Genomic DNA, 26,532 nt, shown 5'->3' with positions numbered 1-26,532 from the left:
GCACCTGCCCTATCGCAAAGGAATCCAGTTCCTCCGGAATTACAGTCCCACTGTTAACCTGGTGCTACTGGAAAGTTCCACCCGGTAATCTGAGCAGTGACTCACGGAAGGATGAGGAACCTTTGCTCCAGCTTCTCTCCCTTTCCAGCAAGGGCAGAGCTCCTAAAGCCAGGGGTTAGCACCTGGCCAGCTTACGTAGCAGATGGTCTCAGTTACTTCACTGCTTTCCCAAACTCCTGCAGCTCTCCTGCGTCCACCTTCCGTTGATAGCAAAGCACTGGGTAAGAACAACCTTTTTTCTAGTAGTTTTTTCCAAGCAGTTTTCCATTTCTCCACAGCACCCTTTCCATTTAGAGGAGCTTAATAACTGCTGGTTAAAAATTAACCCACGTGACCTAAACTTTTAAAAGTTTTTGTGGCAAAACGATGCCCAGATAGTCACATTTAAGCAAATATCCAGCTTGATTCAGTGATTAACAGTAAATGGGTCTACATGCTAACATAGCAGCACATTCAACACATAACACATCACTCACATCAACGTCCACTGCCCCTGCACCTGCTACTTCAGGGCACTGAAGCTCCCGTTCCAAGGCCTGACAAACCTATGTGGTGGCCTGTAGGGCAAAAGGAATTATCATTACAACTGGTTAGAGGTAGGAATTCAGAAAGAAATTGAGGAGGCAAAACACATGTGGTTTGAGGCTGAAGGCTTAAGACACCTCTTACCCAAGAGTGACCTCAGAGTTTCACATCCCACACAATCACACTGTGGTTGAGTGAAATCAAGTGCGGTTTTATTTAAGAACTCGAAAGAATAATCAGTATCTGTGAAAGAAAATCCAATTTAGAATATTTAAATAAACATTTCTGTATGTAAAAAGAAGAGTAGAATAATTACTCCATTAAGTTCCTCTCCTTGCAATGGGATAGGCTGCCTCTACTGCAGATGGCTGTGTCTTCCAAACCCATGACAAGTACCACGTCTTCTGCAGCAGTGGCCCAGAGAGTAAGCACTTCCCAGCAAGACAGAGAGGTCGAGGTCGTCTAACCTTGCCAAACCACGACAAAAGCAAACTATGGTGGGCAAGCCCACCTACCTAAGGCAGGAAGAAAGTGCAGCGAAGGGACAGTGGTGTGCTGTGCCTATCGTGGGGGTACTCCTAGCAGCCAGCTGTGGCCGAGACCTTACCAAGCCTGATCGGCTAGTGCAGCTTCCTGGTTTAGGAATGTTTTCCCTGGTCATATCAATCCCCCAGGTTGGTAAATGAACAGAAGGGATGAATAAAGCCTACTTTTTAGGCTCAAGGAGCAGCTCGCACCAACAAAGGGGTGGCAGGTGCACTGCTGCCTTCTGTTTTCTGTCCTAAGAGGCTCACCCCGCGACCTCTTCTGTAAACTGCCACTCAGCAGCGGCCTGCAAGCCCTCACGAAAGGCTTCATGTTGTGCTGTTTCCAAGTAGCTTTGTTCTGAGCAGTACCTATTTTCCACTTAAGAATCTCCACTTTAAAACCTGCAATGGAAAAATAAATCTCTTGACAGTTTTTTAAATTGAGAAAATTGGTGATGTGGCCTTTACCGCACTAACCTGATTCTCTGCGGGCCCTGCCACTGCTAAATTTATAAAGCTAAAAATAATCTCAAGATCACAGAACTAAACAGAAGTCAATCACTTACCAAATCCTGCCCTTAAGGAGTTCATCTTGGCCAGGCGTGGTGGCTCACGCCTATAATCCCAGCACTTTGGGAGGCCGAGGCAGGCAGATCATGAGGTCAGGAGTTCGAGACCAGTCTGGCCAAGATGGTGAAACTCCGTCTCTACTAAAAATACAAAAAACTAGCCGGGCATGGTGGCACATGCCTGTAATCCCAGCTGCTTGGGAGGTGAGGCAGGAGAATCGCTTGAACTCGGGAGGCAGAAGTTGCAGTGAGTGGAGATAGTGCCATTCCACTGGGCGACAATGTGAGACTCCGTCTCGAAAAAAGAGCCGGGCATGGTGTCTTAAGCCTGTAATCCCAGCTACTCAGGAGGCTGAGGCAGGAAAATCGCTTGAACCCGGGAGGCGGAGGTTGTGGTGAGCCGAGATGGTGCCACTGCACTCCAGCCTCCAGCCTGTGCCACAGAGCAAGACCCCGTCTTAAAAAAAAAAAAAAAAAAAAAAAAGAGTTCATCTTTTATCCCTAAGTAATTGCTGACTGCTGCCCTGGGATTATAAAGAGGCTGGGAATGTTCTCTCACCATCCCTACCCCTGGAATTCCTCTCTCAAGCAGAATACAATGTCAGGTTTTCCCTGGTGTCAGGCAGCATTTCACCGTGAAACCCTAAGACCTGCCTCCTGGGCTCCTTCCAGCTGGTGGGCCTGGCAGGAAGGTGGACTTTCTGGGTTCTGGCAGATGGAGGATGGCATTAAATGCCAACACCGTCAGCTTACCATCCACAAGGCCAGCGGCTGCCAACAGCTGCCCTACACCTATCAACAAGACGACTTCGTGGCTCCCAGTGGGAATGGAGGCTGGGCCCGCCCTACTCAGAGCAGGGGAAAGAACCTTCCCTCAAAGAGCCGGGGCGGGCTGCCAGAATCTAACTACATCCTCTCCCGGTCTGCAGTTCTAGGAAGTGGAATTTGCTGCCCTAGGCATGCGTGGTCCCACTGGGGATCATTCATTCACTCCAGAGAAATTGTTACTGATGGCTTGGCCACCGCCTTGGCTAGAGTCCCACTGCATGCATGTTGTGAGGGCCGATGGGCAAGTCTGTCTGGTTTTGGTTTTTTTTTTTTTGTCTCACCCTGTTGCCCAGGCTGAAGTCCAATGGCTCAGCTCACTGCAACCTCCGCCTCCTGGGTTCAAAGGATTCTCCTGCCTCAGCCTCCTGAGTAGCTGGGATTACAGGCACCCGCCACCACATCCAGCTATTTTTTGTATTTTTAGTAGAGACGGGGTTTATCATGTTGGCCAGGCTGGTCTTGAACTCCTGACCTCATGATCCACCCACTTTGGCTTCCCAAATTGCTGGGATTACAGGCGTGAGCCACCGTGCCTGGCCGTCTGGTTTTCAAACCAGCAGCTGTCATACTAGTAATCAATGAACCCGTAAGCCTCTTTGGTATATATAACAATGAAAAAATTCATTAAGCCATGAAATCTAGAAACATGTCGTATCTCTGAGTTGATAAAATGCTTTTCTGAACATACATTTTAGGTATCTGGTACAATTAACCAAATGTCTGCCCATTTTTGTGTAGCTTTTATACAGTACAGATTTCATTGATGTCGCCCCCACATCCGAGTATTAAAAACATTTGACATTGTTCTTCTCAGTCCTCACAACACCCCTGTGAGGTAGGTGGTATTGACCCCATTCCACAGATGGGGAGGTCTAGGCACGGAAAGGTTTAGTGGCTCCTCACAAGCTGCGTGGTGGGGCAGCAGAGTGTTGCTCTGGCCCCAAGCCCACGCCTTCACATTCATACTTCTTCAGCGCCACCGTAACACTGCATGGCAGGATCTCACGCTGAGGCCAAGTTCCTGTCTAGTCCAGAATGAAGCCAGCGTTTCACCTCTTAAAGCTTCCATGTGTGACTCAAAGCCAACTACTCTCCTAAACTTGCAAAACAAACATATTGACTGAATCTTGGTTGGGACTATTTGCAGTATTTAAGATTATTTTTGAGAGTCAGTCTGCTTGGATTTGTAGTTGTGTATGTTCAAATCCCTTTGAAAACAGTTTGAAATGACATGAGGGACAACGTAATTTTGAGAACACAACACATAAAACAAGAGTTCTGAGACTGACATTGAAATTGAGAATATAAGCTATGGTAAAATGAGAATCAAATCCCAAATAAATGGAGAGCAGCACTTCTTAATGTTTAAGGCCATGCACAGAGCAGGCATTCACTTAGCACTTCTGGATCAAGAGAAATGGATGCTCCTTTGAGCCGCCTGTCACTGACAACAGGAGCTGAGACCCCCAGGAAAGCCGGCCAGGGCCATGATCCCCTTGGCCTGGGGCCACGTTCACACAAAGCCACTCAGCCAAATTGTGTGGAGGTATCTAGGCTTACTTGCTGCAGGATAAAAGTTGAGCTAGAACACCAAGCGTTGAGCTAGGAATACCCCTTTGAATGTGTACTGCTACTTATAAAAAATAGATATGTAGCTATGATTAAATAGATGAAAGGCCAAAGCATCCTATGAGGAAATATTTTTAAAATTGTATAGATGTTCATGCAGTGAGGGACAGAAATAAAGAGGTTAAAGCGGTTTGTGTTTTTCGGTTAAATGAAAGGTTGTAAATGCATTTTTAATGCTGATAAGAAGGGGTACCTGCTACCCCGTTCTGCTGTGGAAGTGTTGCTGAGGACAGAGTCCATCTCTCCCAGGGAGTCCTGGTTATCCCTTACTTACACTCTGGCCTCAGGGGCAGTGGCGTGTGGCCTTGGTCCTCCCCAGGTCACTCTGGAGGGCGCTGTGGAATATTGCTGTGATTTGCCTCTTATTCGTCTTTCACTCATGTTCTGCCTTGATTCGGCATAAGGACAGACTGCTCCAGTGGGGCCTTGGGTCCTCAGGCCTTCTGACCGCTTGGTCTTGAGTGACATTCCAGAAGAGTGACTAATGATGTAAAACGATTAAGAAAATCCATGTTGCAGCGGCCGACCAGAAACAGTTTTGTCCCAGGCTGCACGGGGCTGGAGGCCCCAAGGTCACCGGAGCCACTGCCCGTCACAGGTCCACCTTGACCCCCTTTATGAAAGGCAGGCCCGTGGGCACCCTCTTCTTATACTCCAGGTACTCCTCTCCAAAAAAGTGAATTAGTGAGATTTCTTCTTCTTCTGTTCGATCGCGGAAGAATCGCCACACCGTCAGAGCATAGCTGACGCCGCAGATGGGGTTACACAGCATCACCTAACAGAGGGAGACACCGGGCTCATCAGGGTGACCGTGGGATGATGCCCTGTGCTTTGGTGGGCGTCTGTCTCTAATACCCAGAGGATTTCTGTGCCCATGCCCTGCTGAGACTGTCAGGGTCTCTGGGAGCAGTACTGTCACCGTAGCCCTAAGCACTCAGTGCTGCAGGCCTTTCTCACGTGCTTTTCTGTTGCTCCTCTTACATGACAGAGATCTGAAAATCACAAGATCAACCTCTTGGATTTCAACCCTCAGCTTGGGGTGACAGCAATGCCCCCCACCTCCTGGTGTGAGCTCCCCAACATGAGGTCCCATGCACGCTGCCTTCCTGCCCAGGACCCTCCCACCACAAATGCATTTGCTTACACCACAGCTGCCTGGGCCTCTGCCTCCTAAACCCAGAGCCTCTGCTTCAGCACGAGATACGGGGCCACAAAACTGAGCTTCCGAAATGCCCCTTCCAGCAGATCACCTCCATGCTCAGAGAGCTCCAGAGCCTCAATCCCACCTCCTGAGTCTGGGTTTCCAACCCAAGAAAAGCAGCATTTCGCCTACTTCCCCAGTCTCCTGCCTTCCCCACGCTGTGCCCACTTTGCCTCTTACCTTTTTCCCTCTCCTCCCTGGAGACGGGTTCTCACTCTGCCACATGGAGTGCAGTGGCGTGATCATGGCTCACTGCAGCCTTAACTTCTTGGGCTCAAGTGATCCTCCCACCTCAGCTTCTCAAGGAGCTGGGACTAAGGGCATGCGCCACCACACCCAGCTAATTTTTGTATTTTGGGGTTTCACTATGTTGCCCAGGCTGGTCTCGAACTCCTGGCCCTTTCTTCCACCTTTAAGAACATCCTGGGCTGGGCGCGGTGGCTCAAGCCTGTAATCCCAGCACTTTGGGAGGCCGAGACGGGCGGATCACGAGGTCAGGAGATCAAGACCATCCTGGCTAACACGGTGAAACCCCGTCTCTACTAAAAAATACAAAAAACTAGCCGGGCGAAGTGGCGGGTGCCTGTAGTCCCAGCTACTCGGGAGGCTGAAGCAGGAGAATGGCGTGAACCCGAGAGGAGGAGCTTGCAGTGAGCTGAGATCCGGCCACTGCACTCCAGCCTGGGGGACAGAGCAAGACTCCGTCTCAAAAAAAAAAAAAAAAAGAACATCCTGGCCAGGTGCAGTGGCTCACGTCTGTTAACTGCAGTACTTTGGGAGGCCAAGGCGGGCAGATCACCTGAGGTCAGGAGTTTGAGACAAGCTTGGCCAACATGGTAAAACCCCGTCTCTATCAAAAACAAAAATTAGCCAGACGTAGTGGTGGAAGCCTATAATCCCAGCTACTGGGGAGGCTGAGGCAGGAGAATTGCTTGAACCCAGGAGGCAGAGGTTCCAGTGAGCTGAGATAGCCATTGCATTCCAGCCTGGTCAACAGAGCGAAACTCCCTCTCAAGGAAAAAAAAAAAAAAAAGAACATCCTTCTTACTGATCCCCAGCCAAACAGTCCTTCAAGGCCAAAAGCATGCCCCAGCTCCTCAGGGAACCACTCACCTACTCCTGCCCACTGGTCCCCTGTGGATGTGCATCTTCCCCAACATACATTTTCTGTACGTTTTCTGAACATACATTTTAGGCTCCAGTTCAGCCACCTGGAGAGCCAGGCTCATGTCCTGACCTCTCACACCTTCTCTTATTGAGCACTTACTGTGTTCCCAGTGCCGTGCTAAGCCCTTTACAATCATTACCCTGTTCAACTCTCATGGCAAACCTTTGAGGGCAAGCTAATATCCCCACTTTGTTTTTTAAAATATTTATTTATTTTATTTATTTTTTTGAAAAGGAGTCTCACTCTGTTGCCCAGGCTGGAGTGCAGTGGCGCGATCTTGGCTCACTGCAAGCTCCGCCTCCTGGCTTCACACCATTCTCCTGCCTCAGCCTCCCGAGTAGCTGGACTACAGGCGCTCACCACCACGCCTGGCTAATTTTTTGTATTTTTAGAGAGACAGGGTTTCACCATTCACAGGATGGTCTCGATCTCCTGACCTTGTGATCCGCCCAGCTCGGCCTCCCAAAGTGCTGGGATTACAGGCATTAGCCACCGCACCCAGCCTTTATTTTTTAAAGACAGGGTCTCACTATATTGCCCTGACTGGACTTGAACTCTTGGGCTCAAGCCATCCTCCCGCCTCAGCTTCCCGAGTAGGGGGGACTACAGGCATGTGCCACTACGTCTAGCTGCCCCCACTTTAACGTGAGAGGGGAGGGAGGCCAAGCAGTGAATGTCAGAATCAGGACTGGCCCCGTCAGTGACTCCAGGGCCTGTACCCTCACATCTGGCATAGCTTGCTGGGGATACCCTACAGCGGGAGTTCTTGATAGCAGGCTATCGCCTGTTACTGAGCCATGAAATCATTTAGTGCATCATGAACAGTACTGCAAATAGTAAGATAGAAAACAGGGTTTTTTTACATGGTAAGGGTAATTATTATACTAGGAAAGACATGTTCTGTTCATACACACACAAGTGCTGGAGCACAATGTAAAAAAATATATATAGGCAAAAAAGTATGGAAAACCCTTTGGTTCTAGTGCACATATGTATACAGTAAGCAAACATTTATGGCAAATTACATTATTCAGTCATAACCAATTTGTTCCCAGGGAAGGTGCTTGTTAATGTGAGGGTTTTACATATTTTAGAAACAAAAAATGTAAAGTAAAAGCTATGGAATAATTTGCCCCAACTATACCGTTAGGGGTCACCAGAGAGTCACCAAGGACTATGCATTGCTGATGGGATGCCTGAGAGATCTCTGGATTCGCCCAAAGACTTGGTGAATTTTCCAAGATGTATTCACATTCTTTGGCCAAGTTTTTCTAGGACCAAGAGTAAAGAATCAAGATACATTTTCTTTTTTTTTTTTTTTTTGAGACAGAGTCTTGCTCTGTCACCCAGGCTGGAGCGCAGTGGCTGGATCTCGGCTCACTGCAAGCTCCGCCTCCCGGGTTTACGCCATTCTCCTGCCTCAGCCTCCCGAGTAGCTGGGACTACAGGCGCCCGCCACCTCGCCTGGCTAGTTTTTTGTATTTTTTAGTAGAAACGGGGTTTCACTGTGTTAGCCAGGATGGTCTCGATCTCCTGACCTCGTGATCCGCCCGTCTCGGCCTCCCAAAGTGCTGGGATTACAGGCTTGAGCCACCGCGCCCGGCCAAGAAACATTTTCAAGAAATAAGGCTTGGGGTTGGGCATGGTGGATCACGCCTGTAATCCCAGCATTTTGGGAGGCTGCAGTGAGAGGCCTGCTTGAGCCCAGGAGTTCGAGATCTGCCTGGGCAACAGTAAGACCCCATCTCTACTAAAAACAAAAAATTAGCTGGGCATGGTGGTGCACACTTATAGTCCCAGCTACTCAGGAGACGAAAGCAAGACGGCTGCTTGAGCCCAGGAGTTTGAGACTAGCCTGGGCAACACGGTAAGCTCTCATCTTTAATACACAAATAAATAATTTTATTTTGGAAGACAGGGTCTCACTCTGTTGCCCAGACTGGGGTACAGTAGCAATCAAAGCGATCCTCCTGCCACAGCCGCCTGAGTAACTGGGATTACAGGTGCACGAGCCACTTCCAGATATTTTTTTTTTTTTTTTTTTTTTTTTTTTTTTTTTTTTTTTGAGACGGAGTCTCACGCTGTTGCCCAGGCTGGAGTGCAGTGGCGCGATCTCGGCTCACTGCAAGCTCCGCCTCCTGGGTTCACGCCATTCTCCTGCCTCAGCCTCCTGAGTAGCTGGGACTACAGGCGCCCACAACCGCGCCCGGCTAATTTTTTGTATTTTTAGTAGAGACGGGGTTTCACTGTGGTCTCGATCTCCTGACCTTGTGATCCGCCCACCTCGGCCTCCCAAAGTGCTGGGATTACAGGCTTGAGCCACCGCGCCCGGCCTCCAGATATATTTTTAACTTTTTCCTTTGGAGAGAAGGGTTCTCACTATGTTGACCAAGCTGGTTTCTAATTCCTGGCCTCTAGCAATCCTCCTGCTCTGGTCTCCCAAAGCCACTGTGCCTAGCCAAGTAATAATTTTAAAAAAGAAATATACAGGCAGGGTGCGGTGGTTCATGCCTGTAATCCCAGCACTTTGGGAGGCTGAAGCAGGTAGATCATCTGAGGTCAGGAGTTTGAGATCAGCCTGGCCAACATGGTGAAACCCCTACTAAACCTACTAAAAAATACAAAAAATTAGCTGGGTGTGGTAGTGCATACCTGTAATCCCAGCTACTCAGGGTGCTGAGGCAGGAGATTCACTTGAACCCGGGAGGTGGAGGCTGCAGTGAGCCAAGATCGCGCCACTGCACTCCAGCCTGGGCGACAGAGTGAGACTCTATCTCAAAAAAAAAAAAAAAGAAAAAATATATGTGGTGGCTCACACCTATAATCCCAGCACTTTGGGAGGCTGAGGCGGGTGGATCACTCGACCCCAGGAGTTTGAGAACAGCCTAGGCAACATGGCAAAACCCTGCTTCTATAAAAATACAAAAATTAGCCAGGGGCTGGGCATGGTGGCTCACGCCTGTAATCCCAGTGCTTTGGGAGGCCAAGGCAGGCAGATCACCTCAGGTCGGGAGTTCGAGAACAGCCTGACCAACATGGAGAAACCCCGTCTCTACTAAAAATACAAAATTAGCCGGGTGTGGTGGCGCATGCCTGTAATCCCAGCTACTCAGGAGGCTGAGGCAGGAGAATCGTTTGAACTGGGAGGCAGAGGTTGCGGTGAGCTGAGATCACGCCATTGCACTCCAGCCTGGGCAACAAGAGCGAAACTCCATCTCAAAAAAATAAATTAATTTAAAAAAAAAATTAGCTGGGTGTAGTGACACACATCTGTAGTCTCAGCTACTTAGAAGGCTAAGGCAGGAGAATCCCTCAAACCCGGGAGGCGGAGGTTGCAGTGAGCCGAGATTGTGCCACTGCACTCCAGCCTGGGCTACACAGACTTAGGAGACTAAGGTGGGAGGATCACTTGAGCCCAAGAGGTCGAGGCTGCAGTAAGCCATGATCATGCCAACGCACTATAGCCTGGGTGAGAGACCCTGCCTCAAAAACAAAAAAAAAAAGAAAAACCATACATTAAAAAAAATATATATATATACACACACACACACACACACACACACACACACATACACACACAGAGAGAGAGAGAGTGTCAGGTGCAGTGGCTCATACCTATATAATCCTAACACTTTTTCTTTTCTTTTTTTTTTTGTTTTGAGACAGAGTCTTGCTGTGTCACCCTGGCTGGAGTGCAGTGGCGTGATCTCGGCTCACTGCAACCTCTGCCTTCGATTCAAGCAAATATCGTGCCTCAGTCTCTCAACTAGCTGGAACTGTAAGCATGAGCCACCACGCCTGGCCTAATCCCAGCACTTTAGAAGGCCAAGGTGGGAGGATCACTTGAGCCCAGGAGTTCAAGCCCAGCATGGGCAACAAAGGGAGAACCATCTCTTTTTTTGAGACAGAGTCTCACTCCATCACCCAGACTGAAGTGCAGTGGCATGGTCTCAGCTCACTGCAACCTCCATCTCCCAGGTTCAAGCAATTCTCAGGTCTAGGCCTCCCGAGTAGCTGGGACTATAGACATGTGCCACCATGCCCAATTAATTTTTGTATTTTTAATAGAGATGGGTTTTTGCCATGTTGGCTAGGCTTGTCTCAAACTCCTAACCTCAAGTGATTCACCCACTTCAGCCTCCCAAAGTGCTGGGATTACAGGCAACCGGCCGGGAGAACCACCTCTACAGAAAATTTAAAAATTAGCCGGATGTGGTGGCACACACCTGTAATGTGTTCCAGCTACTTGGGAGGCTGAGGTAGGAGGATCACTTGAGCTCAGGAGGTCAAGGCTGCAGTAAGCCATGATCACAACACTGCACTCCAGCCTGGGTAACACAGCAACATCCTGTCTTAAAAAAAAAAAAAAGCTGGGCGTGGTGGCTCACACCTGTAATCCCAGCACTTTGGGAGGCCCAGGCGGGCGGATCATGAGGTCAGGAGATCAAGACCATCCTGGCTAACACAGTCAAACCCTGTCTCTACTAGAAATACAAAAAATTAGCCAGCCGTGGTGGTGGGTGCCTGTAGTCCCAGCTACTCAGGAGACTGAAGCAGGAGAATCGCTTGAACCTGGGAGGTGGAGGTTGCAGTGAGCTGAGATCACACCACTGCACTCCAGCCTGGGCGACAAGTGAGACTCCGTCTCAAAAAAAAAAAAAAAAAAAAAAAAAAAGGCCAGGCACCGTAGCTCAAGCCTGTAATCCCAGCACTTTGAGAGGCCCAGGAGGGCAGATTGCTTGAGCTCAGGAGTTCAAGACGGCTCTGGACAACTCGAGAAATGCTGTCTCTACAAAAAAAAATACAAACAGTAGTCAGGCATGGTGGTTTGTGCCTACAGTTCTAGCTACTTGGGAGGCAGAGGTTGCAGTGAGCCAAGATCGCACCACTGCACTCTGGCCTGGGCAACAGAGCAAGACTAGGTCTCAAAAAAAAAAAAAAAGAAAGAAACAAGGCCTTTTCTTCAGCCTGAGACAGAACAAACCTACATGGCTCCACACAGCTCACTAACACATGGCCTCGACCCCATTAATACCTATTACTGATGAAATCCAGCCAAGCTGCCACATGAGTGGTAGAGGGCACTCCCTTCCCTAAGGGCCATCTCTGTCCTCAGCCCCTCTGGGGTGTTTCAGATCTATTAATAGGCTGAAGGGGCAGAGAAGGGGATAGGCACAATGGCTCATGCCTATAATGCTAGCACTTTGCAAAGCGGAGGTGGGAGGATCACTCAAGGCCAAGAGTTTGACACCAGCCTGGGCAACATAGTAAGACCCTGTCTCTACCGAAAAAAAAAAAAAAAAAGAAAAAAAAAAAAAAACAGGCAGAAACAGGATAAAGGGATACAGCAGGTAGCTAACAGCACCAAGGATTTATGCACCCAGGTTTTGGGCACATACTAAAAAGCATTACAGACTACATTAGTTCTCTTGACTTTTATTAAATTATCACTTGAAACACGCCAAGAAGAACACGTACCTATTATTTAAAGGAGACCAACAACCTCATGAACACACTGAAAACCACTAATTGTGTACTTCGAAATGGTGACTTTTATGGTATGTGAATTGTATCACAATGTTTAAAATGTTACTTAAAAAAATAAAAAATAAAAAAGGGGAGTGGTGTCATATTTGATATTATACCTGAGTTCCAATACTCCAGTAAAACCACCCGACGTAAGAAGGATGCCGAAACCAAGCGTACACTCCGCTGGTCACCAGAGTATGTGTATCTGATTTTTCATTCTGCACCACGTGGTTGAAATTGGAGCCAGCTGTAAACATGGCCGCCTTCCTCAGACATTCTCCGAAGACCACCATCAGCAGCCCTGTGACACTGAGCCAGGTGATCTGCTTCAGTTCTGTGGGAGAGAGACATTGATGACACACGAGGAGTGAAAACATTGGCCGGCTGAGCTTCCCTTCGCACTGCTTAAAATTAACCTATTTTCCCAAAGACAGAAACAGAAAATGTGCTCGTGGGCAATCAGCATTTGTCATCACGTTAAAATTTCATAAGAAAACACATTCTCCTAAGTTGTGCTGTTCATCAGTTTACTTTAAAATGCCAATAAGCACAATGAAAGCATCATGGTAAAGAGATGCTCTCTTGCTACAGCTGATGGGTTCTCTGGTTCACCACCCCCAGCCACATGCTCAGTCCTTCATTTGGGGACAAGTACAGCTAAGAGAAGAAAAGGGCCAGGCGCGGTGGCTCAAGCCTGTAATCCCAGCACTTTGGGAGGCCGAGACGGGTGGATCACGAGGTCAGGAGATCGAGACCATCCTGGCTAATACGGTGAAACCCCGTCTTACTACTAAAAAATACAAAAAACTAGCCAGGCGAGGTGGCGGGCGCCTGTAGTCCCAGCTACTCGGGAGGCTGAGGCAGGAGAATGGTGTAAAGCTGGGAGGCAGAGCTTGCAGTGAGCTGAGATCTCGCCACTGCACTCCAGCCTGGGCAACAGAGCGAGACTCCGTCTCAAAAAAAAAAAAAAAAAAGAAAAAAAGAGAAGAAAAGAAGGGTCCAAGGTTTCCACCCTGAATCCCAGGAGCTACATGTATTTCATTTCATTGGCTGTGAGACATTCAATTTCAGAGTGCATTCCACATACAGAGGCTTTTGTTAGTCAATTTTTTTTTTTTTTTTGAGACAGCGTCTCACTCTCATTGCCCAGGCTGGAGTGCAATGGCACAATCTCGGCTCACTGCAACCTCCACCTCCTGGGCTCAAGCAATTCTCCCGCCTCAGCCTCCCAAGTAGCTAGGATTACAGGCATGCACCACCAGGCCCGACTAATTTTGTATTTTTAGTAGAGATGTGGTTTTACCATGCTGGTCAGGCTGGTCTCAAACTCCTGACCTCATGTGATCCACCCACCTCAGCCCCCCAAAGTGCTGGGATTACAGGCGTGAGCTACTATGCCTGGCCAGTAAACTCTTACATGAAACATCTAAATATCATCTGATTGTAAAATCAGAATCACAACTACCCAAGGTTGGGACTTCACATTAGATGGTGCACTATGTGATGCAAACTTTAAAGCAAAAGGTCAGCACGTCCTCGAGTCAAAATCCAAAGGCAGAATTCACGAGTGGAGCTCATCCTTTATAAATAGCTTAGTGAGGATAGAGGTCTGTGGAAAATCGCTTGGGGGAGATTAGACTTGAAAGGTGAATCAATGTCACTGTCCTCAGCCTGAATGGGAGCCACCCTTTCCCCTCCAGAGGGGGACATAAGGCACACTAACCTGGCCAAAAGATATTTTCAAGTGTGAACTCTAACCAAGAAGAAAGAGCGGCTACTGTATACTCCAGGCTGTGATTCAGGAGAAAGGAATCCAAGGACAGACTTTTGGGATTATTGACTGCTGTCACCAAGTATTCAGAATAGTGGAACAATGACAGGGAGCACATGTACCTATTTAAAGACAAAAAGAGAGTTAAGTTGGGACAAGAGAACCAAGTTAGCCGTAAGTGCAGATGTCGGTCTCCTGAGCTGTCCCTAAGTCCATGAGGCCCTGTTCTCACCTGTCTGAGCGTGGACACAGGTACCCATCGCAGCATCTACTACCTCAGGCTTGCAAAAAGTGGAGTTTTTAAGGGACTAGTTTTGTTTCCAGTCTTTTTTTTTTTTTGAAACAGAGTCTCGTTGTGTCACCCAGGCTGGAGTGCAATGGTGCGATCTCGGCTCACTGCAACCTCTGCCTCCCAGGTTCAAGCGATTCTCCTGCCTCAGCCTCCCAAGTAGCTCAGACTACAGGTGCCCACCACCATGCCCAGCTAATTTTTATATTTTCAGTAGAGACAGGGTTTTGCTATGCTGGCAAGGCTGGTCTCGAACTCCTGGCCTCACTATGTTGGCTAAGCTGGTCTTGAACTCCTGACCTCGTGATCTGTCCACCTCGGCCTCCTAAAGTGCTGGGATTACAGGCGTGAGCCACCACACCCAGCAAGGGACTGTTTTTGAATGTCACAGGCAAAACAAACCCACAGGTCACGGAGGCATTATGGACCCTTCTGTCCTTTAAAAATGACACTACACACAATAAAACATGAAAGAGGGAGATAACAACATAAAGGAGTGATGTATGTCGGATACAAAATTTAACAAAACTGAAATAATTCCAGCAAAGGATTAGATGGCTCAAAATATTGATAAGAGGAGATTTAAAACTTTTTACCTTGAAGCCACTGGTTCATATCCAGGTCAGACTAGAAGGCTCAAGGGACTGAAATCATAGTGTAGGGAAAAATCCTACAATGGCTGTGGGGATGCACTAGATGTGACCTAATAGAAATTAGAGATGAAAAAGGCCTATGAAGACAAGCCAGAGCCCTGCCCCTGCCCGCCACCGAGGACCTGCACCCCTTCCGGGAAGGGCTGCTCATGTTACTGAATGCTGTCACCACAGCTGCTGATGACAGCGCCTTTGGGGGTGCCAGGGAGATCTGCTTCTGCCTGATTCACAACCAACCCACAGGCACGAAATCACAAGGGCTGAAATGTGAGCAACTAGGGGGAAGCCAGACTTGTTTCCAGAGAACCCTGAACAGCCTTCTGCCGGTCACAGATGAGACAGGGATGAGGAAATGCCACTACTGACCCTCTGATCTGTCCACCCTCGCCTGAAAACCAGTATTCCAAAAGGAATTCTTACCAGCCAAAGTGACTCCAAGAAGACTGGCTAAAACTTAGCAGCATGCCGCAGCCGAACACAAACCCCAGGAAACAAGCTCGGATGGCTATCTGAAAGGAACCAAGAGCAGCTCAGTCACTCGCAGTCCTCAGAGTACAGATCTGGGCTGCTAACCTTCCCAGAATAGGCAGGCCACAGGCAAGCAGATAGAGCCGATTTGCTGAGATTGAAAGGGAGAAGTGGGCGACCTGGGTTCAAATTCTGCACCCACTTCTCTCTGGCTGTGTGGCCTCCCAAGTTATTTAACCTCTCTGGGCTTGCTTCCCCATCTACACCCAGGGGATAACAGTACCTACCATTTAGGACTGTGGTTAGAATCACACACGTAAAACACTTAAGACTAACTGCTACCTAAATTTTAGCTGCCACTATTATTATTATTCACGATGATTATTCACGGCTGTAGGAAAACTGCTTAAGCCTAGTTTATGAGGTCTGGGCACCCGAGCCCGTGCGCCCAGCTCCACCCACGTCACTGCGGGGCCTTTGACCTGAGACAGGGCAGCAGGTAGGTCTCTGCACCTTAAGTTACATAAAAGCACTCGCGGGCTCGCTCACTCCCACCCCACGCGCACCAGCTGAGCTGCACGAGCTGCAATTTAACACCTACTCTTCGGGTGCAGGGCGCCCGAGCCCGGAGAGGGAGGGTCCCTTCCTGAGACCTAAACTCGTGGGTGAAGAGCGCGCGCGTGGGAGGCTGCTGCGGGCCCGGGGAGAAAGGTGCCCACGCGCCGCGCCAAGCGGACCCCCGCCCGCCCCACAGGCCCCACCGGCCCCCGCCGGCCTGCACCTGGTAGCGAGGCGGCCGATAGAGCAGCAGCAGCAGCGCGTTGAGCCCGGCCACGTAGAGCGCCAACCCGGTGCGGCCCTGCAAGCCGGCGCGCGTGAGGAGCGGCAGCGCGAGCACCGAGACGCCCAGCAGGAAGGTAGCGAGGCTGAGACGCGCCTCGGAGCCTGGCGGAGCCCGCGCCGCGCAGCCCGCCATGGCGCAGGGCGGCGGACGAGCAGGCGGCGGCGGCGACGGCTGTAGCCCGGGGAAACGCGCCGGCCGCGCCTGCGCACTGCGCCGCCGACGCCGGCCCGGGAAGGGCAGCTGCCCGGAGCTGCGCGCCGCCTGCCAGTTCTCGCGAGAACTCGGGCCCGCCCCGTTGGTGGCCCGAATTTGGCGGTAGTGCCCCGCCCCGCCCCGCCCCTCGGGGACATCCGGGCTCTGAGCCCGACTCTGTGCCGGGCTGGGGCCGGGCTGGGGTGAGAGAAGTCGTTCCCTTCTTCTGCCCAAACTTAGTCCCAAACTCAGGAGGTTCTTGTCCCAAGAAGCAATGTAAAGTTTGAAACGAGCCGGGCGCAGTGGCTCACGCCTGTAATCCCAGCACTTTGGGAGCCCGAGGCGGGCGAATCACTTGAAGTCTGGAGTTCGAGACCAACCTGGCCAACATGGGGAAACGCCGTCTCTGCTAAAAATACACAAATTAGCTGGGCGTGGTGGCGCACGCCTTTAATCCCAGCTACTTGGTGGGGCTGAGGCAGGATAATTGCTTGAACCGGCGAGACGGAGGTTACAGTGAGCCGAGATTGTGCCACTGCACTCCAGCCTGGGTGAGAGTGACACTCCAGCTCAAAAAAAAGAAAAAGTTTGAAACGGCCGCACCCTCGCCGTCCCTGCGTGGTCCCCGAAAACCAGACGCCTTGGGGCGTGGGTTCGGCCGAGTGCGGCAATCTCCCTCCCTCTAAGGGTCCCTAGAAAGCGGCCTGGACAACTGCACCTGGGCATCCATGCGACGGGACCACCGCCCGCTGAAATTCCTGTTGTGGAACAAGGCTGGACGGTGATGGCAATGCTCAGGATATATTAGGTTTTTGTTTTTTGTTTTTTTGAGATGGAGTCTTGCTCTGTTGCCCAGGCTGGAGTGCAGTGCGCAATCTCGGCTCACTGCAAGCTCCTCCTCCCGGGTTCACGCCATTCACCTGTCTCAGCCTCCGGAGTAACTGGGACTACAGGTGCCCGCCACCCCGCCCGGTTAATTTGTATTTTTAGTAGAGACGGGGTTTCACCGTGTTAGCCAGGATGGTCTTGATCTCCTGACCTCGTGATCTGCCCGCCTTGGCCTCCCAAAGTGCTGAGATTACAGGCGTGAGCCACTGCTCCCGGTCTATATTAGGTTTATAAATAGCAGGAGGCAAAGCTATTCGGTGTGATCCTGACTTCACTTGGGGGAAAAGGGCAGGTATCTGAGCCTGGGAAAATGATCGAGCTATAAGCCAAAATGATATAACGCCGATTATATATGTACCTTTTTTTTTTTTTTTCCTTTTTTTCTTTTTTAGGCACAGGTCTCACTCTGTCAACCTGGCTGGAGTGCGGCAGCCTGGGGTTTCACCATGTTGGCCAGACTGATTTCAAACTCCTGACCTCAGGTGATCCACCCGCCTCGGCCTCCCAAAGTGCTGGGATTATAGGCGCGAGCCACCACACCCGGCCCATAGATTACTTTTATAATCAGAAGTTATTATTTACTTTTCAAAGAGTAAATGCTCTCACCTCAGGTAGCTCAGAGAGCCGTGCTGGAGGAGAAAAGCCGGTAAGCGATAAACTGGAATAAACTCTGCAGGATTGGGAATGGGGGCAGAAGGAGAGCAAGGATGGGGAGCAGAGAGGGACCCCAGGGGAGGCCCTCAGCTTGGATGGCGGCAGGGCGAGGAGGCTGCAAGGAACAGACGCCGGAGCTAGGCCTTGGGGCCCTCGGGGATGGACAGCCTGCCCTCCATTGGAAATGAGATCAAGGAGGGAGTGAGGGCTCAGTGTTTGAAAGGCACAGAGGCAGGAGGAAGCAAGGCTGAGAAGGGATGGGGACAGGCCCTCAGGGAGGCTGGCACCAAGTGGTGGGTCAGCGAGAGAGGCAGATGGTCTGTGAGTCCTGCATCTGAGCCCCTCACCTCTCCACTCTAGTCCCTGCAGGTCCTGGCAGGAGCTCTGGTACTTGGGAAGCTGGATGGAGAGGCTGGGCTAGAATCCCAGACCCGTCACCCTCTGCAGCCTAGCTTTGTGACCTCGGCAAATCCATTCTATGTGCCTCTGTTTCCTGTACAGTGGGGGTCCTTATTTCTCTGGCACAGATTGGTATTTGTTCTGTAAAGCCCAGTACCACTTTATTTTATTTTATTGATTGATTTTTTTCGAGACAGGGCCTCACTCTGTTTCCCAGGCTGGAATGCAGTGGTGAGATCATTTGATCTCACTGCAACCTCAAACTCCTGGGCTCAGGCCACCCTCCTGCCTCAGCCTCCTGAGTATCTGGGACTACAGGCATGCACCACTGCACCTAGCACCATGTTTAAACGGTGCTCAGAAAACTTGCTAAACTTGGTGGATGGGAATTGAAAATAGATTTAATGTTTTAAAAATCAAAGTCACCCAGCTGCAGTGCCACATGGGAAGGAGGCCTGGGTGTGAATGTTCCTGGGAGCTGAGAGCTCCTGTGACTGCCACCAGTTTCCTGTGGTCTCCCCCAGACTCAGGACCTCTCCCTCCGCACCAGGACACCTCAGGACCACCAGAGGGCACTCATCGCACCTTCACCCCTGGAAGTGAGCTGGTCCTGGGGCCAGAAACCACTGTACCTGGGAAGCCCTTTCTGGCTTTTGCTCTCCTCAATGTATGACAGCCCTGATTTACCCCCAGGGACTGTTGCCACTCAGGGGTGCAGAGTAATATGTCACCAGACTGGAGAACCAGAGCAATGCTCTCTCCTCTGCCCATCACCTCCCCTTGGCCCCTCCCTCTTCATCAGCCCCATTTTGGAGAAGGGAGAAAGAAAGGAGAGGTAGCGGTCTCCTCCCAGGTGGGGCCGGACTCCAGGGAAGGAGAATTTTCAGAAGTTGCAGGAGTTGCCAAATCTGTCAGGGCCCAGGGTTCACAGAGCAGTGATGGAGGAGAAAGAAGAGGAAGCAGATCTAAGCACATAAGGGCATCAAACCAGAGAAACAAAGTCACATGCAGAGGGTGGCACATAGACGCAGGGAAATACACACACGGAGATACACAGAAACACGCAGACCCCACACAGGGACCTGCTTTCCTGCTACAGGGGAAAGCAATCTGATCAAGCAGACCCACTGTGCACCCATCCCTCTATGCTTCAGGACAACACACCTACAAAAATATAAGAAAAAGAGGGAAAACAGCTCTGCCTGGCATGCCTTGCTTGCCTTTTCTTGTAAATAAGCATTTGAATGTGTTTTGTTCTAGGAGCTTTCCAGGCAGGCACAAAGGGAGCCCTTTCTCATGCAGGAAGTTCCCTCTGCTGCCTCCCCCTTCCCTCCCCCTCCTGCCATCCGCCCACAGGCTGAGGTGGCTTTCTTTCCTGAACCCGAGTGTGGATACCTCCTGTTTTAGAGAACCCTGAGAACCACTATGCTATTCCCAAGTTAAACTCTAGGCTGAGATGAAATTAGGCTTCTTTTTCTTTCCTTTTTTCTTTCTTTTCTTTTTTTTTTTTTTTTTTTGAGACAGAGTCTCACTCTGTCGCCCAGGCTGGAGTGCAGTGGCAGGATCCCAGTTCACTGCAACCTCTGCCTCCTGGGTTCAAGCGATTCTCCTGCCTCAGCCTCCTGAGTAGCTGGGATTACAGGCACCTGCCACCACCCCCGGCTCATTTTTGTATTTTTAGTAGAGATGCGGTTTCACCATGTTAGCCAGGCTGGTCTTGAACACCTGACCTCATGATCTGCCGGCCTTAGCCTCCCAAAGTGCTGGGATTACAGGTGTGAGCCACCGTGCCCAGCCAGGTTGGTGATTTTTTTAAAGAGAGTTGGTCCCCTGCAGCTCCCAGTCATTCACAGGCCTCTGCCCCATCCTCTGTCCACATGGAGGCTGGGAGGGCCGCAGGGAGGGGCCTGTCCAGTGTGGCTGCAGCTCTTCCCAGGAGGGAATCCCTGTCTTCCAAAAGTTTTCTTTCCCCTCCTCTGGCCATTCCAGGCTGAAGGAATGAAAGCTCCCTCTTTCTAGGCTGAAAAACAGGAAAACAACATGTAATTTATGAGCACCATCAGCCCAAAGTGCATAAGTCATATGTGCACAAAGGGGCCGGGTAAATATTTAAAGATTAGAGCCAGCTGGGGAGAAATACAAAAGCCTGGGGCAATGGGGGTCTTTCTGAACTCACTCTCCCCGAGCTGGGCCAGGTCAGCGTTGATGCACTCACTGGAGTCCCAGCCTTTGTCATCTGAAGGGCCCTTGTCTGCTGGGCTATTGGGAGTCCCAACACAGCTAAAGAGAGTTAAACAATCGCAGCCTCTCCAACCGCATCTGGAGACAATTGGCTGAGTCATTTCAGAGCTTTTGCTGTGTGTCCCAATAGTTAATTACATGGAGCAATCACTTCATGTCACTTTGAAATGCATCTGCAGAGGGGGACAACAGATTTCTCCCTCTAGTCACCTGCATCCACAGTAGCCTGTGCAGCACTCACCAGTCAGCACTGGTTCAAACCCCTGGAAGTGCAGAAGGGAAGGGGCTGCCACCCGGAGCCTCAGGGCTATCCTCTGGGATGGGCCACAGGTAGGGCTCTTGTCCTGGGGCCTGAAAACCTCTCCCTACTTGGTTCCAGACCTGACATAATGTTCTTTTTTTCGTTTCTTTTTCTTTTTTTTTTTTTTTGCCAAACTCAGGAAAACCAAATGAGGGAAGGAGTGGCACAGACACTTGTCACTTTCTGTGTTAAATTCCCCAACATGAGACAGGAGGGGCCCTGAGCAGCCTTGGAGGCTCAAAGAGCCCTCAGGAGTTATAGAAGGAAGTTTTTTTTTCCTTGAATGAGCAGAGGGGGGCCTGGGTCTCCCCACTTCTCCTCCTGGACCTGTGCTCCTTTCCAGGCTGCCTTGGGGACCCCAGATGCTAAAGATGGAAAGGGAGTTGGTGGCCTACATCCCAGCTTGCGTAAGCCCCGCTTCTAAGTTGGTCCATGCCCTTCCTGGCAGCCCGAGAGTGCTTTGTCCTGCTTGCCCTCAGAGGACAGGGTGAACCTACTGCCACTCCCCCTCCAGCTCTGAAAATACCTCCTGGTCTATGTGAGCCCCTTTGGAGCCACGCCTGCCTGAGGTTGTGCTAGGATGCCCAGACTCAGGGCTTGTAAGCAGCGTGACAAGCTGGGGTGGAGGGTGGACTCCGAGTCTTCAGCCTGGGTTTCCAGGAACGGTCTCTGTAGAGACTAGTCTGCTGTCTTTCCCAATGACCTTGCCAGATGCAAAGCACAATGACTGTAACTTAGTAGTAGAGGAAGTGGCTGCCCAGAGAGAGGAGCAAGAAGTGAGGGTAAAGTGGCCATGGTGGGGAGAAACCCGGCTCAGAGCTCGGAGAAGGGGAGGGTGGAAGTCGCACCAATATCTCTCTCCACTTTGATCCTGCGCGACCCTCGGCCAGTGTAAGGCGAGTAGCGGACCAAGGAGGCTGTTTGTGATGGAGGAGCCACGGGTGGGGGCGCCAGAAAGTAGGGGAATCATTCCAGTTGGGGAGACCCCTGCCCGAAAACGGGCCACAGGACAAGGGGCGCGGCGGGCAGTGTCGGGGTTGGGGTGCGGGGGGCCGCAGAGGCGGAAGTCCATTCAGTGGACCAGGGCGGAGCGACGCCTGAGAATTCCGCCCAGGCCTTAAGGCGGGCCTTGCCTCCTGCAGCCAAAGCAGAACATTGCGAATTAGCGCATTTTGCGGTCAATTTTCCACTGCTTAAGAAACACTAAGCCATCCACGTGAGCGGCCCCACCCAGTGCGATTGGAATCCCTGGGGACAGGCTTGGGAGGGGTGGTGGCCCTGGGGACGGCGGGTGTCGGGGTTCCGGCAGGGGCAGCCCCAGGGCCCCTTTATGGCGGCCCGGATTCAGGAGAGGGGGCGGGCCGGGCACCCAGCTGCGGGCCGCGAGAGCTGCGCGGAGAGCCATTGGTTTGCTAATGCACCCGAGTTGAAAGGCGCGGGCGGCGGTTTACAGGGAAGGATTGTAATTAGAGGACAAATTGCCCCGCTGCCCCGCAGCTCGAGAACGCGGGGAAGGGGAGGCCTGCCGGGGCGCGGCGCGCGCCAGGCCTCCGTGCAGATGTGCAGCAGCTGGAAGTCCGCGCCCAGCGGGGCGCCCGGAGTTTGGCCCCGAGGGGGCGGGGGCGGGCGCCGCTTTGTGGGGCCCGCACAATGCCCTTAACACTCGACTGCCCCCTTTGTGCCCGGCCGCGCCGCCCGCCCGCCCCGCGGTGCCTTTGTACCGCGCCGCCACCTCCCCAAGCTCGGAGCGAGTCGCACGGAGGACGCCCCGGCCCGGCTGGTCCTGGAGCTTCAAAGCTGCCCGGCGCGTGCCAGCGCCTGCCGCCTAGTCTCGGCCCCCGCCGCCCTCCCAGGCCCAGGTCGGCCCAGATCTGGCCCGCGGGCCCTGCGGCCCGAGATGGAGAGAGCCCCAGAGCTGCTGTTGCGGCCTGAAAGGGGGAGGGCGTGGCGCGATTCTCCACGCTGCTTGGAGCCTGGGAACGCCGCTATCCTGGGGAGGGTAGGCGGGGGCGGGCTCGGGGGAGATACCCCGGCTTGACAGCGCTGGGGGGTGCACCCCACCCTGAGTCCCTACACAGAAGCCGGTTTGTTCATTCCTCTGCCACAGGGCTCAGCTGCAGAATTTTTGCGACTTCCGTCACCCTCAGAAGCAATGGGGGCTGCATTGTTCAGAATATCATTTTACAAATCCCAAAACTAAGGCCATGAGGGCCCATGGGAGATGTCTAGGTTTGAACCCAGGGACTTCCTGGAGGTCAGCCTTCCTGTCCATCACAGCGACTACAGTTCAGCCTCCTGGAGTTCAACCAGGGGGATGGCCCCAGAACCTTGCTGTAGGGCCTAACCCATCCTGGGGCGAGTGCTCCAGGCACCTCCTCCAATGGGTCCCCCATAGTTTTTTTTTTGAGACAGAGTCTGGCTCTGTCGCCCAGGCTGGAGTGCAGTGGCCGGATCTCAGCTCACTGCAAGCTCCGCCTCCCGGGTTTACGCCATTCTCCTGCCTCAGCCTCCCGAGTAGCTGGGACTACAGGCGCCCGCCACCTCACCCGGCTAGTTTTTTGTATTTTTTAGTAGAGACGGGGTTTCACCGTGTTAGCCAGGATGGTCTCGATCTCCTGACCTCGTGATCCATCCGTCTCGGCCTCCCAAAGTGCTGGGATTATAGGCTTGAGCCACCGCGCCCGGCCGGGTCCCCCATAGTTTGAATCATGGATTGGGGTGTGGGCCCTGGGCCTCTTGAAGTGTGGCCTGGAGCTCTTCCCAGAATGTCAGTGGCCTCCTGCCACCACCACCTGTGCGTGGAGCTGACAGCAGGCTCATGGGAGTAGACTTCCCGTGCTTCTCCATGGGGAGAGGGTCTGCCACCAAAGCTACCCAGCCCGGAAGCCCAGGGCTGTGGGGCAGGGGGAGGAAGCCGTGTTCACCCCACCTGCCTCCTGTGGGAAGTCTGCGTTGGATCCTAGCAGTGTCAGAGAACACGGGACCCAGGCTACACCCCCACCAGGACCCCTCCCAAGCCCAGTGCCCCAGTAAGGATGAGACTGGCTGTGGCCCCGAGGGCGGGCTGCACGCTTTAATGGGACACACGTTGCTGTGTGGCCCCTGCGGGCTTGGCTTGTGCCCGGCTTTGAGCAGCCACAGGCAGAAAATTGCTGCATTGTCCTGACATTTAGGGCAACTAATGTGGCGTTGCGGGTATGGCCAGAGCATGAAGTGCACGGAGAGGTGTCACCTTGGCATCGTCATCAGTCCCGAGGGAGCCCAGAGCCCTGTCATAGTCATGTGGCAGCCTGTGGCCAGCTGGCCCAGGTACCTCCCCAGTAGGTGATCCCCGGAATGCTTGCACTCCAGGGTATCAAGGACTTGGCAAGTGGGACTAGAGAACTTACGGGGATTGGGACAGGATGGGCGTGGAGGGGGGTGGGCATGGCAGGGGTCCTCAGACTTGGGAAGTGGTGGAGGCCAGAGAGATAAGGAAAAGAGAGAAAGGAGAAGGGGGGTCCCTCGGGAGGCAGGGTGGGGGTCCTGAAGGTGAGAAGAAGCCTGGGCTATGGGAGGGGGCTGAGGGAAGGAGGTGGGGAGCTTCCCGATGCGTCTTCCCTTGGTCCCCTCCTCCTCGAGGTTTCTAGAGTCCAGAGGGCCTCATTGACATGTAAACGAGGGTCCCTATAAAGGCAGCACTGCCTCACACTGGTGCACGGACTGCAACATGGGCACGGAGCCTGCTGCCCGGGGCAGCCTCCCCGGCAACTTCCGAAAGGTCTGGGGTCTTGAGGGGTGAGGGGCAGGTGCCCTTCCCCAGGAGGTGGGGGGGGCAGAGGGCAGGAGGGTAGCAGTCCCACACTGTGAAGGCCGTTCATCTGCAGATCTCCAAGCCACTGATGGAGAAAAAGCGACGGGCACGCATCAACGTGTCACTGGAGCAGCTGAAGTCGCTGCTGGAGAAACACTACTCGCACCAGGTAAGACTCAGGCAGGGTGGGGGTGGGTGGGTGATACGATCCCAACCTCCCTCTCTCCACCTCGGGAGGCCGGCCTAATAGACCTTTCCATGGTGGCGTAGATCCGGAAGCGCAAGTTGGAGAAGGCCGACATCCTGGAGTTGAGCGTGAAGTACATGAGAAGCCTTCAGAACTCCTTGCAAGGTACACGGGAGAGCTGGAGGGAGTAGGGGGAGGCTTGTGGGATCAGAGCCAGGGATGCCTCAAGGACCTCTTGAGCCTGGGCTTTTGAGACCAGCCTGGGCAACATAGCAAGACAGCAAGACCCCCAGCTCAAAAATAAAGAGGACAGCTGGGCAGCTGGCGAGGAGGGGGCGCCAGCTCGCTAGGGGTCGAGGGAGGAGCAGTAAAGCCCGGGCTGGCTGTGCGATTGCGATCTGGGTGGTAGGAGGTCTGGACCCCGGGGGAGACGTTCGGGTCGTCTGACCTCTCCGCCCTCCTCTTCCCTTCGTCAACACGCTTCTTCCCTCCTTTCCCCTCCCTCCCCTCCCCTCCCCTCCCCTCCCCTCCCCTCCCCTCCCCTCCCCTCCCCTCCCCTCCCCTCCTCTCCCTGTTTCTCTCGTCCACTTTTCCCCACAGGGCTCTGGCCTGTGCCCAGCGGAGCCGAGCACCCGTCGGGCTTCCGCAGCTGCCTGCCCGGCGTGAGCCAGCTCCTTCGGCGCGGAGATGAGGTCGGCGGCGGCCTGCTCTGCCCCCTGGTGCCGGAGCGGGCCGCCGGCAGCACCATGGACAGCGCCGGGCTGGTGCAGGAGGCGCCCGCGCCGTACGGCCCCTGCACCCCCGCCGTCTGGGCTCCTGCTCCGGCCGCCGGCGGCCCGCGGTCCCCACCACCCCCGCTCCTCCTCCCCGGAGGTCTCCCCGGCTCGTCCGCCAGCGTTCCCCCGCCGCAGCCAGCGTCGAGTTGCTGCGCCGAAAGCCCTGGGCTGGGCCTGCGCGTGTGGCGGCCCTGGTGAAGCCCCGGGGATGGCCTGAACTGAAGGCGCTCCCTATTTGGTCTCGCGACACAGGGACTATTTTCAGCACGCCCACAGTGACTGCTGGGACCTCCCAGTCGTCCGTTCTGGTCCTCGGGCGGGGGTGGCTTGGAGAGGGCCGCGCGCCCCGCTAGCGCAGGGAAATACTCCCAGCCCTTCCGGACCGGGTCTGCGCGTCTGGGCATAATCCACCCCCACTCCAGCTCCACCTACACACGCCGGACTGCTCGCTCTCCGCCCATCCTCCGGAGGGGCTGGGAGGGGGTGTCCTGGGCTGAGCCCCTTTCCCAGGGACCCCTGGCGGGCAACCCGCCCGCCCCCACCCCCGCCCGGCTGCCGCGCAGCGGTGGGAATGTCTCAGTTGGCAGCAGCGCAGAGCTGACCCCTCGCAGCGAGGAGAATTGCTGCCCCGCCCCGGCCCATTCAGCGGACCGCGGGCGCCCGGTTCCCACCGGTACAAAGCGCGCTTGGCCCCGCCCCGCCGGCGAGGGGCCCCCAGCCTCCCCTAACCTGGGACCCTCTTGGCTTCCAAAGACCTCCTCCGCAAGCAGCGCTGCCCACCCGGCCGGCGCATTCCCCGAGGCCTGCCCTTCTCAGAAGCCCCGCCCCTAAGATGCACCGCCTCACCCGGACGCCCCGCCCACGCGGTTCCTAGAAGGGACCCATTGCTTGGTGGCACCAGCTTGAGGGCTGCAAAAGTGAACCCGGTGCCTCTCGTGGGAGAGGGGAACGCCTTTCGCTCGACAAAGACCCTGGCCCACATTCCAGGCCCGGACCCCGTAGACCCCCGCAGCTCCAGATCCCTAGGGCTGCCGGAGAAT

The 26,532-nt window shown here is 53.2% G+C and overlaps 2 protein-coding genes across 2 annotated transcripts; one reads left to right on the top strand and one right to left on the bottom strand.

Moving 5' to 3' along the window:
• Positions 1–780: 780 nt before the first annotated feature.
• Positions 781–16,221, bottom strand: LOC105479634 (isoprenylcysteine carboxyl methyltransferase). The gene is made up of 5 exons (XM_011737719.2): positions 15,999–16,221; positions 15,170–15,258; positions 13,760–13,929; positions 12,153–12,370; positions 781–4,913 (listed from the first exon to the last, which is right to left on the bottom strand). The coding sequence occupies exons 1-5, from the start codon at positions 16,191–16,193 to the stop codon at positions 4,731–4,733; spliced, it is 855 nt and encodes a 284-aa protein (XP_011736021.2). The 5' UTR covers positions 16,194–16,221; the 3' UTR covers positions 781–4,730.
• Positions 16,222–24,440: 8,219 nt separating this feature from the next.
• On the top strand, positions 24,441–25,994 carry LOC105479631 (hes family bHLH transcription factor 3). Its single transcript, XM_011737707.3, has 4 exons — positions 24,441–24,496; positions 24,603–24,698; positions 24,800–24,881; positions 25,317–25,994. The coding sequence occupies exons 1-4, from the start codon at positions 24,446–24,448 to the stop codon at positions 25,688–25,690; spliced, it is 603 nt and encodes a 200-aa protein (XP_011736009.3). The 5' UTR covers positions 24,441–24,445; the 3' UTR covers positions 25,691–25,994.
• The last annotated feature ends 538 nt before the right edge of the window (positions 25,995–26,532 follow it).

The sequence above is a fragment of the Macaca nemestrina genome, chromosome 1 (genome assembly GCF_043159975.1).
Source record: "Macaca nemestrina isolate mMacNem1 chromosome 1, mMacNem.hap1, whole genome shotgun sequence".
Lineage (NCBI taxonomy): Eukaryota > Metazoa > Chordata > Mammalia > Primates > Cercopithecidae > Macaca > Macaca nemestrina.
Note: the sequence above shows the minus strand (reverse complement) of the source record. Positions and strands in the feature narration are given on the sequence as shown.